Source organism: Schistocerca piceifrons, chromosome 3, assembly GCF_021461385.2.
Source record: "Schistocerca piceifrons isolate TAMUIC-IGC-003096 chromosome 3, iqSchPice1.1, whole genome shotgun sequence".
In the NCBI taxonomy this organism is placed as follows: Eukaryota; Metazoa; Arthropoda; class Insecta; order Orthoptera; family Acrididae; genus Schistocerca; species Schistocerca piceifrons.
Genome location: NC_060140.1, coordinates 739,467,293 through 739,481,397, shown reverse-complemented (window position 1 = coordinate 739,481,397; position 14,105 = coordinate 739,467,293). Strand labels below are relative to the sequence as shown.

Genomic DNA, 14,105 nt, shown 5'->3' with positions numbered 1-14,105 from the left:
TTTTGAGTTCAGACTAATATCAATTAAAATATCACTAGCCATTAAGGCAGACAGTTCTACTATGCAGTACATATTTGTACTTCATTTTTATGATGTCACATCAACTGTTGTTAGAGAAAGGTTTACAAATAGATTTTAGACAGATGCTAAAGGACAGTTCAGGGTGAACTGACATTGTGGTAGGTCGTGTAAATCCATAACACTTTTACTTCTGCGAATTCCATCTAAGTATAAGTTGGCAACAGTGTGAAAACTCTCCAGAATGAGATTTTCACTCTGCAGCGGAGTGTGCGCTGATATGAAACTTCCTGGCAGATTAAAACTGTGTGCCCGACCGAGACTCGAACTCGGGACCTTTGCCTTTCGCGGGCAAGTGCTCTACCATCTGAGCTACCGAAGCACGACTCACGCCCGGTACTCACAGCTTTACTTCTGCCAGTATCTCGTCTCCTACCTTCCAAACTTTACAGAAGCTCGGTAGCTCAGATGGTAGAGCACTTGCCCGCGAAAGGCAAAGGTCCCGAGTTCGAGTCTCGGTCGGGCACACAGTTTTAATCTGCCAGGAAGTTTCAGTGTGTTGATGTCTGTTGCTACTGTGAAACTCTTGTTTACTGTGTTTACAAAATAAATATTGTGGTGTAAATACATGGTTTTGGCTTATTAGTTTGTAGTAACCAAGTAACACACAAAGCCCATCCTAGTGACACATATATGGCTTTATTCATAAACCTCTGAGCAGTAACAGAAATAAGCCTCTTGTGACTCCATACCGAACAAGACAAAATAATCATGTGCACGCTTCCTACAGGTGGCCTCTAGTGGCTGGCCTGCACTGATACAGTTGGCAGTTGATTTAAGTACATACGGGCAGCGACACTACATTCGGCACACTCACACATACTAGTAGCAGGATACGGCATAGTATTTACATAGCACAGGGCACAAATGAATTCTGGAATCAGAACTGTGGAATGGACTGCAGCCATTTTAATTCATCAATATGTTATTAATGAAATCTGTAAGTTAGACTGGTGGTGTCATTGAATGGGGGCTCGGAAATAAATTTTTTATCGACCCCAAGCACAGAAAAAGGCACAAAGTGTGAGGGGTGATCCACGTACTTCTGTGTTTTGGCTGCATGTAAATGAGTAGTTCATTCCCAGATTCTGTACTGCAAACAGTATTCATAACTTTGTTTCCACTGGTGTCACACACACACACACTGATCCAGCAGTCTCTCTACATCCAAACAATGGGTCATCCCTTAGTTACTGTCTAGAGTTACAGATTTTTTATGACTGAATGATTTGAGAGTTCAAATCTGAAATGAATTGGTTTAATGGTAATAAAATTGTGATAATGAAAGGTACAGACAGCCCAAAAAAATTTGGCTGTTTTGAGTAGGACTTGTGCTCTGAGGGTTCCATAAAAACTTAATTACATATACTGAAACACTCTACAATTTTTGCCTGTTATTGAGGTAGCCACTGGTGAGATATCAGTTCCAGGCATTACGAGACTTTTGAGAATGTTTTAATTTTAAGTTTGAAGTTGGACGACAAATGATAATATTTTTCATGTGTTATAATAACAAATTAACAAGTCTCTGATTTTTTTCCTTTAGTTACATTGTTAATCCTTGCTTTTTACCAAAATTCATGATTCTAGGTCAACCTAAATTTCAACTTGAAACATCTATCCATTCTTGAGGAAAAAGATTTTTAACAGTCAGAAAGACAAATGGACAACGAAGTGATCCTGTAAGGATTCTGTTTTTACATAACAAGAACACACACACACACACACACACACACACACACACACACACACACACACACACAGTCAGACACTCACCTTGTAACTTTGTATGCACTCCACATAAGGGGAGTCATTCCATTACGGTCTTGCATATTCATGTTGACACCTTTTGCTATAAAATATGCAACAATTGCTGTGTGACCAAACTGAGCTGCCAGATGAATACAGGAACATCCTTCTCCATCACGTAATGAGGGGTCTGCTCCGTACTGCATAAGCAATGTCACTGTACCGAGGTGGCCCTGCCTGACATAAACATACTGAAATACAGTTCAATGAAACACACTTTTTGTAAACAACAACAATTGTGACTCACCACATAGACGAGGTGTTGAATCAGATATGCTCAAAGGAAAAGAATTCTAGAAATACTTCTAACTTTTGGCAAGGTCCTTCTTCAGATATAAAAAAACACACAAACAGTCACAGAAACAAAACTCCCGCACACATGGCCACTGACTCTTGACCCTACAGCGCACTGTGAGTTGACTCCACTTATTTGAATGTGATACTTCTAGTGTTCTTTTTCAATGTGCCTGTCTGCATCTCAGTGCCTCCTCAATGCAGTGAGTAGCAATCTGTCTACCTTTCCATATTGTTGTTATTCCACCCTGGACTTCCCATTGTAACAATTTTTTTTTTTAAATACATATAATTTTTTTCCTGACAATTTTTTCAGTGTTAATAACAGTAACTGAGACAGAACTACACAAAGAGCAGAACTGCAAAACAAAACATATTACAAGATGATAGCTCAATTGAGATAAAATGCACACAATACTAACACTGGTTGCACAACCCCATCTACAACTGTTGTCACAATAAAGTTAACAAACTCATCCAGTTTCATAATGATTGGAGTGGAGGGGATGTTCATATTTACAGAACTGTTTGGGAAAGAAAGGCAAATATTCCAAAACACATTCACAAGTACGTCACAGGAAGATATTTCAGCACTCCTGACACAGGAATGTATAGACGTACAATTTGTTCAAAATACTTTAGGACTCACTTGGGCAGGAGCATGGGATAGCAGAGAGCAGAATAGCCGTATTCCACACACAATACATTCTTAATCTCACATTTGAAAAATTTCCACACACTCATACTATTCTACATATAGCAACAGATCTCGGATCTATATGTTCTGCAGGAACTGCACTTCATTTTCATTGAGAGATATTACAAGTTTATACAAATCCATTTCCTGATGATGATGATGATAATGCAGAATTTTTGACATGTTTTTATTGAATCTAGGTGAATATATGAGGTGTGATTGGAAAGTTTTAAGAATGGTCTTGTAATTGTACAACGGTGGTATTTACATGGTACTGTGATACATCTCCTTCAAAATAGTCCCCCTGAAGTCCCCTTCTGACTGAAAACACCAACTCCATTGGTGTTTCCACTTTTGGAAACATTCCTGGAAATTTTTTTCATGAGGTGTGTTGAGGACACTCCCCATATTTGCCTGGATGTCTTCAATCGAGTCAAATCGCTTCCCTTTCAGTGAAAATTACAGTTTAGGAAACAGGTAGAAGTCCGCACGGGACAAATCAGGGGAATATGGCGATTGTGGAAGCACAGGAATTTTGAATTTGGTCAAAAATTCAACGATGGAGAAGGCACGATGAGCCGGAGCATTGTCATAGTATAACACCCAACTCCTGTCTTTCCAAAATGTACGCCTTTTCTTTCGCACCTTTTCGCGCAATCTCTCTAGGACACATTTGTAGTATTCCTGGTTAATTATTTGTCCTCCAGGGGTAAATTCATGATGCACAATACAGGTAGAATCGAAAAAAATCACCAACATTGTCTTCACCTTCGACTGACTTTGCCGTACTTTTTTTGGTCATGGTGAACTTGGAGTCTTCCACTGCAAAGACTGCACTTTGGTTTCAAGATCATATCCATATACCCACGATTTGTCACCTGCAATTACCCTATTTAACAAATGTGGGTCATTTTTAGTCCAATTAATCTGTTCTTGGCACACTTCAAGTTGGTATTGTCTCTGGTAACCTGACAACACTTTTGGAATGAATTTTGCGAACACTCGGCACATGTTCAGATCTTCAGTTAAAACTGACTGAACTGCATAGTGGCTTAAGTTCATCAGCCATCTCCGTAATTGTAAGTCTACAATCAGGGCACATTAAGTCACAAACTTTCACAACATTTTCATTTGTTTTTGAGGTGGATGGACAGCCGGACTGTGGTTCATCTTCAAATGATTCGCGGCCATTTTTAAATCTGTTGAACCAGACAAAAATATTTGACTGGCTCATACAATTATCTCAAAAAGCTGTTTTTAATAGTTTGTATGTATCAGAAGCTGATTTCATGGTTTTAAAACAAAATTTCACACAAACTCATTGCTCCGTTTTTATGTCCATTTTCACGCAGACTCTGGCAACAAGCCCAAACAGACCCGAATTCAACCAGCTGCCACAACAAACTGAATAAAGGAAACACAGTTTCCTGTCAGAGGGCATTCAAGGACAAGGCAATGACTCACTCTCCACCTTCCGTGTACTTGACTGCCAAACCAGTAAGCAGTAGCAGATCCATTCTTGAAACTTTCCAATCACACCTTGCATATTGCTTTCCAAATCTTAAAATACAAATTCAATTGCTTCAAAGAGAAATTCATAACACTCTACAAAGTAAACCTATTATAGTTTCACCTTCTCTAAATATTCATTTGCGTTTCATAAGAACCCATTTGAAAACCTTCAACTATGACTGAGTATGACAGGTATATCCAGTGTGTGAAGTAGCAACTGCAATACATATCCTGAATTTCCCACGACACAATCACACGGAAAGCAAAGCATGCCCGCAGTAGTGAGTTCTCTGTTCAGTATTGTTAAAATTCATGCTCACTAGAATTACAGATAGTAGTATATGTCATTAATAAAAGTAGCCACTACAGCATCCGCTTCTCCACTGTGTGTCAATCTTTCTATGGAGACCATTATGGTTGAGCACAAGGGGTGCCAGAAGATTCATGGATTTGTCCTGCGGTTTAAGTCCAGTTTCTCTGCAAATATTCTGAACCCATTTACATTTCACTAGAAAATTAAAATTGTCTACGTGGTCAGGGTTTTCTTTATTTCTTCCCTTTTCTTTCTGCTAAAGTGAGCAGAATGCAGTTGTTAGAGAGTCATTTCATGAGTTTTTGATTCCCTAAGGCAGCTGCTAATCTAAAGAGGCTGTGTAAAGAATAACAGCATTATTTAAATGTGGATAAACACAAGATAACACCTATAACAAGCAGAAAGAATCTGATTGCATTCAGTTGCAAGATCTTTTGTAGCTCGTCATTTTGTTTAAGTACCTGGGAATAATATTGTGAACTGATACAAAATGGGACAGACACATGAAATCAATAAAATGGAAGGCAAATTAGAGTCATTATGATGTAGACTTAACATACACCTCAACAGAAATTAGAAGGCACTGATAGGATCTTAAACAGGTCAATACACACCACACAAAAGTGCTAAGGAAACTTAAAATGGTGAATCTTCAGGTGATGTTCTCAAGAAACCTGGTTGGTTGAATGCAGAGAAATAGTACTTGAGGAAGACTGTGCAGCAGCTGTGTTGCCTCTATCATGTATTTCAGAAAGGACCATGAGAATAAGATAAGATAGGTAAGAGCACACATGACTCGTATGGCCAGTCATTTTTCCACAACATGTGTCATCAGAATCCCCCCCCCCCCCCCCACCCCACTCTCACTCTCTCTAACAACAACCTCTATGCATTACACAGACGGGAGTTGACCTTGCAACACATCCTTCAATCTCATAATCCTCCTGGCCTCTGACCCACACCCACATTCACCCTGCCACTCAATCTGTACCCACACAATTTTCCCTACACAATCCCCTTCCTTTGTCGTCACACGCCCCCCCCCCCCTCAAAAAAAATAAATCACCCACCAGCTGTGCATATCCCCCCTGCCTGTGGACAGAGTGGTCTTACTGGTGCCAGATTCCTATGACTTATTAATTCCTTTGGCCCTTATGGTAGCGTAGGACATCCAGGTGAACTTGCCTACCCTCTGTCTTTGGTCATTTCCCTTGAATCTGCCCAGGCCTTTCCAACTCTCTTCATTTTCCCTTCCACTGTCCTCTTCTATGTAGCTGTATGCCTGCCTCTTTTCCTTGTTCCCTGGGGATTCCATTCCAATGCCTTCTTCTCAATTGTTCTGTCTGGCTTTCTCAATGTAAGCCCCAGCCATCTCCACTTTCTCTCTTGTATTAACTGATTTGATTTCCTCCAAAGCTCCACATTACTTATTTTTTCTGGCCACCAGATATTCATGATAAACTGGGGACACCTATTTACGAAGCTCTGCAATTGTGATGTTATCTTCTTGACTACTTCCCAACTTTCACTGGCGTATAGGATATATATTATTTTAATATATTATATTAAAAATATGAACAGGCAATGCCTCCTGAGAGAAGTCAGATACCTATCCCTATCTTCTACATATGATGCTTGTCCCTCCTAGCCAGCAATTGCCCTTTCTCAACATGGGGTGGTGGCACATGTTGAGAAAGTCATTAAAATCAAGCATGTTATTTTCAGCAGCATGTTTTGCCACTGGGTGGCCTTTGGCACAGTTTGACAATGACCTTTCATTCATTCTGGTGGGCAGCTGGACTGTGGCATGCCCATTTTAACATTTTTCCCCTCACCTACTCCACCAATCACAACTCCTGTCTCTACCATTCAGTAATCTGTTACCTTCACTCCTTCAATTACTTATGTTTCATCAAGAGTTGCTGGTACCTATAAGACTGAGAATTAAACTGTTTGCTGTGAACCAATTTTCGAGTGTCTCCCATTATTCTCCTAGTATGGACATGTTTGCACCCTTTATCATCAGCAGACATAACAGATTATTATTATACCAGATTCTGATGATCCTTCCAATATCTTTAGTGAATTACTTATTTATGTCAAGGCTAGAACCGAGTGATGTAATGTACCTCAATGGACACAACATTTAATGTTCTCCCATTTTTCATTTAGTTATAGTTTTGTGGTATCATATGTTCATTTGACCCTCTAATTTCTATTGTTAAAATATAACTCCATCAATCCAAGGGGGCTGTCTTTAATGCCCATTTTAGTTCCCTTATCATTTTGATTTACATAGTCAAAGGCCTTGGCAAAATCATGGATAATGCCAAGACGGTATTTTTTTCCCCCCCTAACTGAGTCCACAGCACTGTATATTGCTTTCTTTGCAGAGAATCTTTTATGAATGCTAAACTGAATATATGTTAAAAGGTTACAGTCAGACTGTTCAAAGCTACCTTTTCAAAATTTTTGTGAATACAGGTAAGAGGAAGAGTCATTTATTCTCTCTCTCTCTCTCTCTCTCTCTCTCTCTCTCTTGTCTTGTATACTTGACTCGCTGCAAAAGGTAACACAAGTGGGGTTCTATCAAGTCATATTAAAATTCTGGTGTTTTGGCTGAAACAGAACAATAGCCAGAAGAGTTACTGCTTTTCAGTAACAATAATTTTTGTTATCACTTTAAGAAGTGAACAGGAAAAACTTATGTTTGCTGGCAGAGTATACGAAATCCGTCTAAATAACTCTAGTGGATCTGCTTTTGATAGCTCTTTTTTTTCTCATGTTTTCCTGCTACTGTTACAAAAAAGTTATTAAATTTGCTGGACAATTACTTCAATCGACTATCTATCTTGCAGTTACTGTCATCAGAAATCTGAATATTATTTACCTCACAGAGTTAATTCATTTAAAGCATAACAATTCTCCGAACTGCTTTTGCTTTGGTACAGGAATTTTTATTTTTTATGCATGGTGCATTGCTTTTGTTTTTCTTGAGGCACTGCAGTGCACCTTGCATTACATTAGCTTTCCCCTCCCACAAAAGAAACTTTGCTCTCAAATGTTAGTCACCCTTCCACGCAGCATCCACTCTAACTAATCCTGACTCCTAGTAAAGGAAAAATCAATTTATAGTGTTGTAACCGTGTGTCCTGGGTAAACTGCTTTCCACTGTTCACCCAGGATTCTTCCACAAAGTGTGAACGAATCAGAATTTACGATTATGTCAAACTGTCCCCTTCTTAACAATATGTGTGATCATTAAATAAGATAACAGAATGTTCTGCAAAATTTATGTAATGTTTCTTCTTTGTTAAATTAAAATACTTCTTACACTATCGATACATTTTCATTGGGGAGACGGACAGAAAAAGTTTATGTAGATCAGTGCAGTCTTCTCTACAGTGATGCTGACTAACAGCAAATTATTATTTGTTCTTATACTCTTATGTCTGCAGCTCGTGGTCGTGCAGTAGCGTTCTCACTTCCTACGCCCGGGTTCGATTCCTGATGGGGTCAGGGATTTTCTCTGCCTCGTGATGACTGGGTGTTGTGTGATGTCCTTAGGTTAGTTAGGTTTAAGTAGTTCCAAGTTCTAGGGGACTGATGACCATAGATGTTAAGTCCCATAGTGCTCAGAGCCATTTGAACCAATCTTATACTCTTATGAGAAACAGAATGAGAATCGTCTGCCTGGTAGCATCTTGCCACCACAAAGATGGCAGTAATGTAATGTGCAATACTCCTTGAGAGATAAAACTGTTGAGAAGCACACCTCATCCATAATAAACTGTTCCCCACAAGTCATGAAAACTAGTTGGGGTTTATTTATTGTTCCATGGGACCAAATTAAGGAGAAGTCTCCACGGTCATGGAACGAGTCAATACATGAAATTATAACACGATATTAGAAACAGATAAAATGAAATATAAAAAAACATATTCAGGTGACAAGTCGTAAGTTTAAATAAAGAAAATCAACAATGTAACACTGGAATTTGCTTAATTTTTTAGCTCTTCCAGGAGCTCCTCGACAGAATAGAAGGAGTGAGCCATGAGGAAACTCTTCAGTTTAGACTTAAAAGAGTTTGGGCTACTGCTAAGATTTTTGAGTTCTTGTGGTAGCTTATTGAAAATGGATGCAGCAGAATACTGCACTCCTTTCTGCACAACAGTCAAGGAAGTGCATTCCAAAGGCAGATTGGATTTCTGCCTAGTATTAACTGAGTGAAAGCTGCTAACTCTTGGGAATAGGCTAATATTGCTAACAACAAACGACATTAAAGAAAATATATACTGTGAGGGCAATGTCAGAATTCCCAGACTATTGAATAGGGGTCGACAAGAGGTTCTCGAACTTACACCACATATAGCTCGAACAGCCCGTTTTTGAGCCAAAAATACCCTTTTTGAATCAGAAGAATTATCCCAAAAAATAATACCATACGACATAAGCGTATGAAAATATGCGAAGTAGACTACTTTTCGTGTTGAAGTGTCACTTATTTCAGATACTGTTCTAATGGTAAATAAAGCAGCATTTAGTTTCTGAACAAGATCCTGGACATGGGCTTTCCACAACAGGTTACTATCTATCTGAACGCCTAGGAACTTGAACTGTTCCATCTCGCTTATAATATGCCCATTCTGTCTGATCAAAATATCGGTTCTTGTTGAATTGAGAGTTAGAAACTGTAAAAACTGAGTCTTACTGTGATTTAGCATCAAATTATTTTCCACAAGCCACAAACTTATTTCATGAACTACATTATTTGATACTGTTTCAATATTACACACAAGATCCTTCACTACCAAGCTGGTGTCATCAGCAAACAGAAATATTTTTGAATCACCTGTAATACTAGAAGGCATATCATTTATATAAATAAGAAACAGCAGTGGCCACAGCACCGACCCTTGGGGAACACCCCACTTAACAGTGCCCCATTGGGACTGAACATCGCCTACCACTCTCAATATTGCGGAGAATTACCTTCTGCTTTCTGTTCTTAAAGTAAGAGGCGAACCAATTGTAAGCTACTCCCCTTACTCCATAATGGTCCAACTTCTGCAGTAATATTTTGTGGTCAACACAGTCTATCCGAGGCACGGAATATAGTGCGATGGTATGCCACACGTGCTAAATAAATTACAGATCAGGTTACATGGGGATCTTCACAAATGGCCTTTGTAGTGTTCTTCAAATCATTCTTCGGAGTCCCTATAAGAACGAAATGTACAGGTTGTATGATTTTCTAAATTCCTCATTCAAACCTGGTTCTTGAAAATAGGGAAGTAGGTTTTCGTGGGATATTTGGCATCTATTGCCAAATGTCTGACAGTTTAAAATTTTGAGCACCTCCCTGATGCTCTCTCATTGGTCAAACAAACCTGTGACCATTTGTACATTTTGCATATATTCAATACCTCTTGACAGTCATATGCGGAATAGTTTCCACAAACTTGAGATATACTCTACAATGCATCCCACGAGTGTTTTGCAAGCAATGTTCTTCAATGACTGACTGACCCAGTGTCCTACCAACAAATTGAAGTCTGCCGCTTGCTTTACCAACAACTGAGCCTACATGATCATTCCAAAAATGGGTGATCAAAAAGTCAGTATAAATTTGAAAACTGAATAAATCACAGAATAATGTAGATAGAGAGATACAAATTGACACACATGCTTGGAATGACATGGGGTTTTATTAGAACAAAAAAAATACAAAAGTTCAAAAAATGTCCGACAGATGGAGCTTCATCTGATCAGAATAGCAATAATTAGCATAACAAAGTAAGACAAAGCAAAGGTGATGTCCTTTACAGGAAATGCTCAATATGTCCACCATCATTCCTCAACAATAGCTGTAGTTGAGGAATAATGTTGTGAACAGCACTGTAAAGCATGTCCGGAGTTATGGTGAGGCATTGGCATCGGATGTTGTCTTTCAGCATCCCTACAGATGTCGGTCGATCATGGTACACTTGCGACTTCAGGTAACCCCAAAGCCAATAATTGCACGGATTGAGGTCTGGGGACGTGGGAGGCCAAGCATGACGAAAGTGGCAGCTGAGCACACGACCATCACCAAACAACGCACGCCAAGAGATCTTTCACGTGCCATCTGTTGGACGTTTTGTGAACTTTGTTTTTTTTTTTGTTCTAATAAAACCCCATGTCATTCCAAGCATGTGTGTCAATTTTTACCTCTTTATCTACATTATTCTGTGGTTTATTAAGTTTTCAAATTTATACTGACATTTTGATCTCCCTGTGTATATCCTCCGTACCATGAAATCCTCAACCGACTCACAAATTTCACTTGACAACCAGAACAATCACATTTTCTTCAATAAGTTCAGGTATGCTACTGAGTAAATGCTGTCCAAAATGCCTAGTTGACAAATACTGCATTTACCGCATGGCCTTGATTCACAATTTCTAGGATGTCATATCAAAACAAACAATAATCGGGTTTTGCATGATTGATTTTTTGGAATTTATCTTGGCTGACAAGGAGGATGTCAGCCTGTTAATTGAAAGCCCTAAGAATTAAAACATGATGATAAAAGAGAAGAAAAGCAACACACTGGGAAAAATAATCAGATGAGACACCACAATATATAAGAACAAGCCTTTAATTCAGTTGACATAATACAATGATCTATTTTATTTTAGACTACAATGTTGGGGTGAACTTTGACATAGCCATAAATCTGATCAAAACAGACAACCAGCAATCTTGGGCCATGGCCTTAATGAGACTGGGGAGTTCTTGTTCACTCTTCAAGAGGATCTTCTCTGGCTGGGCTGGCCTGATTACAATGTGTCTTTCAAATAAATTCCAGATGTGGTCAGTCTAATTTAAGTATGTATAGGCAACATAAAGGATACAGAATTTGGTCAGTATGCTGATGTTTTTCATTATGAGAAAGAATCCCAATGGTAATTATACATTACAGGACTTTAGGTAAGAGGATCTATTTTTTGTCTTGAGGCCATTAAAGAACAGTTTCAACCATGTATTCATAAATGCCATTTTCCTTTCATGCCACCTGTGTCCCATCAATATTTTTATTTCTAGCATACAAATACAGGTAGATTTCGTTCAGCTTCCACCCTGACATTTTCCAATTAAGTTTTGGGAAGCCATAAAATCTCTAAATATTCATGTCCAGATGAGCACTTTAATATCACTCCTGAGTGGGAGCTCAATGTGTTAACCTCCCCTTCGTACTTTTATGCTTATATTTTGAATTATTATGGAACATGTACCTAATTGGAGTTGGATCGCAGCCTGCAACATATTCCAGAAAAATGTGAGAAAGAGGAGATAACTGCCCCTTGCTGTGTGCATAATTATCTTCTTTTAATATTTTCTATTATTTGATACTCCATACTCGTGTAATTGTACCATGGGACATACCAATGCCATTCAGTACTCCTAATGGCAAATTATAAACTTCTACAAATAGACCATAATGCAACAAATCCCACTTTCACATGCATCAAAGTGAGATCCAAAGTCAAATAGGTGTGATGTGACTGCGTTCTAATACTTAAGCAGAGTCCCAGATCTCAGTCATAAGAGTAGGATAGTTTCTTTCCCATTACGCAGTAATTTGTGACAGCAGCACTTGACAACATTCTCCTCATGATGTATCTTTTTTAAATGACACAGTGTTTTGACATTTGTTTGTCTATACCTCACAAGACGGATGTGCTGGGTGCCAGAAGGTAATGTCTGGTAGGGAGATACCAAATACAGAAAATTGTATTTGTAATATTCAGTTATATATGTCAGTCGCTTCCAATCAAATTTTGTGCCACGTTTAAGATGCATACAGTTATCTGTCTGAACATGTACCTTGTGGCCCAGTGTAGAGGAGTCGCAGCAAGTTCACCTCCAATTGCATCAACAACAGCCCCTTTGCTTATGTAATACCGTATGATATCTCTTCGGTTGTTGATGGCCGCCCAGTGGAGTAATGTGACAGTTTCACTGTCAGGCTGATTAACATCATAGCCGGCTTCAATAAGCTCATGGCAGCGCGCCAACGACCCGTACTGCAAAATTGAGTCTATAAGTGATAACTAGACACGTACATAATGTACTTTAGTTCTGACTAGTGTAGCCGATTTTACATATGTACCTGTGTTGCTTTAACTATATCAAATCCACTGCAATCTTGCTCCGTCACAGCTGTAACAGGCTCTTGAAAAATCGTATGAGCTTCGCTTTGCTCACCTCTGTACGCAGGCCCTGGCTTGCAAGCATCCTGTTAATATAGATCACTTTTTTTATGTAGGCCACCACTAACACAAACATAAAACAAACTTCACTATTTCCGAAACATGCGAACGAAACTTGCCTGTGTCACAAAGTGAACGGGATTACAAGTGGGGTCAACTTCGCCGGACATCATTATTACTAATTATTTACAAAGATAACTATCGGAAAAGTGAGAGCGACGTGAATCGCAAAATAACACGACAACTAGACGTCATGTTTATTGCAAAGTGTGTCATAACACAACCACCACCCTACCAACAACCTCAAAACACTTATTGTCTCATTCAATCGTCTTATCCTACATCAACGTCTTTGAGTTGTCATCAACACGAAGATGTACCACTCGTATCTACCCTAACGGACGCGAAGTAATAACACAGTCTAAAGGCCCGTCCACACGTTACGATCTGTCTGCGCAAATGTCTGCGCACATCACATCTGCGCAGACAGATCGTTGCGTGTGGACAGAACATTTGCACCAACCTGAGGTGTGTGCAAACCTGGAAGTTGGAGTTGGAGGTTTGAGCGAAACCTCTCAAATCTGTGGGTTCAAACCACATCTGCGCAGACAAGTTGGAGCGTGTGGACAGGAGATCGCCGCAAATCTGGCGCGAAACAGCTGTTTGCTCAGTCTAGTGTTTGCGTGCACAGGGCATTAAATTGGCTGATACTCGTCAGTGTTCTCAAGAGTTTGTAAGTGAATTCATTGAAATATGTAGAAACCACTCATGTTTGTGGAAGATTAAAAGTAAAGAATATAGTGACCGAGACAAAAAGACTGCAGCATACAATGCTCTAATTGAGTTATCCAAAGTTCAGAAATATAGATCTGGTGTAGGAGTAGATCAAGTATACCAGCCAACGTTATGGTATTTTGATCTGCTTGGCTTTCTTAGTGATCAAGAAACGCCAAGACCAAGCAGGAGTACAATTGAAGATGAAATTGGAGTGTCAATGTTACCGCCAGCCGTTCATGAGGAGAAATTGCCCTTCTTATACAAGTATTTTTTCTCATAATATGAAGGGTTACAAGCTTTAAGAGATAATTATAAGTTTCGACATCCATCCGCAAATAATTTCGCCAGTCGTTAGGTTCGTCCTGCAA

General features: G+C 39.2%; 1 protein-coding gene across 1 annotated transcript in view; it reads right to left on the bottom strand.

Annotated features, from left to right (window-relative positions):
• Window positions 1–13,314, bottom strand: part of LOC124787655 (palmitoyltransferase Hip14) — a 134,184-nt gene extending 120,870 nt beyond the window's left edge. The window contains exons 1-4 of the mRNA XM_047254456.1: window positions 13,080–13,314; window positions 12,861–12,986; window positions 12,575–12,774; window positions 1,855–2,064 (exon numbers count right to left, since the gene is read on the bottom strand). Coding sequence (XP_047110412.1) covers window positions 1,855–2,064; window positions 12,575–12,774; window positions 12,861–12,986; window positions 13,080–13,133 — 590 coding nt within the window. The 5' untranslated portion in view covers window positions 13,134–13,314. The remainder of the gene's footprint in view (window positions 1–1,854; window positions 2,065–12,574; window positions 12,775–12,860; window positions 12,987–13,079) is intronic.
• Window positions 13,315–14,105: the final 791 nt, after the last annotated feature.